This window comes from Parus major, chromosome 23 (genome assembly GCF_001522545.3).
Source record: "Parus major isolate Abel chromosome 23, Parus_major1.1, whole genome shotgun sequence".
NCBI lineage: Eukaryota > Metazoa > Chordata > Aves > Passeriformes > Paridae > Parus > Parus major.
In genome coordinates this window covers 1,546,027-1,546,551 of record NC_031791.1, presented here as the reverse complement: position 1 = coordinate 1,546,551, position 525 = coordinate 1,546,027, and the positions used below count along the sequence as shown (strand labels likewise).

Genomic DNA, 525 nt, shown 5'->3' with positions numbered 1-525 from the left:
TAAAGTGGATGGAGAGGGAATGATGCATTTCTGCTTTGAAAGTGTTTTTCCTTTATGGAATACTGTAAATAAAGTGGATGGAGAGGGAATGATGCGTTTCTGCTTGGTGAGATGAGGGTCTGAATGTGACAGAAGAATCTGGTCAATGCAGATTATAATAATTATAATTAATTATAATTATAATTCAGGGCTGATGATATCAACACGACCAAATCAGCCCAAATGTGACCCCTAGATGATGCTGAGCCATTTTCTCTCCTGGAGATGGCTTTACCTGGCCCTGTGTGCTTGAGGATGAAGTTTTCATCATCAAACTTCTTTCCATAGATGGATTTGCCACCGGTGCCGTTGTGGTTGGTGAAGTCTCCGGCCTGGCACATGAACTGGGGGATGACGCGGTGGAAGCTGCTGCCTTTGAAGCCAAATCCTTTCTCGTGGGTGCAGAGGCAGCGGAAATTCTCTGTGTAGGGGGGCAAAGAGGGGGTGAGAGCTGTGGCACCCTGGGAGTCAGCAGGAGGAGGAGGA

At 46.9% G+C, this 525-nt stretch overlaps 1 protein-coding gene across 2 annotated transcripts in view; it reads right to left on the bottom strand.

Moving 5' to 3' along the window:
* Nucleotides 1-149: 149 nt before the first annotated feature.
* Nucleotides 150-525, bottom strand: part of LOC107214090 (peptidyl-prolyl cis-trans isomerase E) — a 2,342-nt gene continuing 1,966 nt past the window's right edge. For both annotated transcript variants that reach the window (XM_019008850.2, XM_015649120.3), the window contains one exon: nt 150-460. In XM_019008850.2, coding sequence (XP_018864395.1) covers nt 168-460 — 293 coding nt within the window. In that variant the 3' untranslated portion in view covers nt 150-167. The remainder of the gene's footprint in view (nt 461-525) is intronic.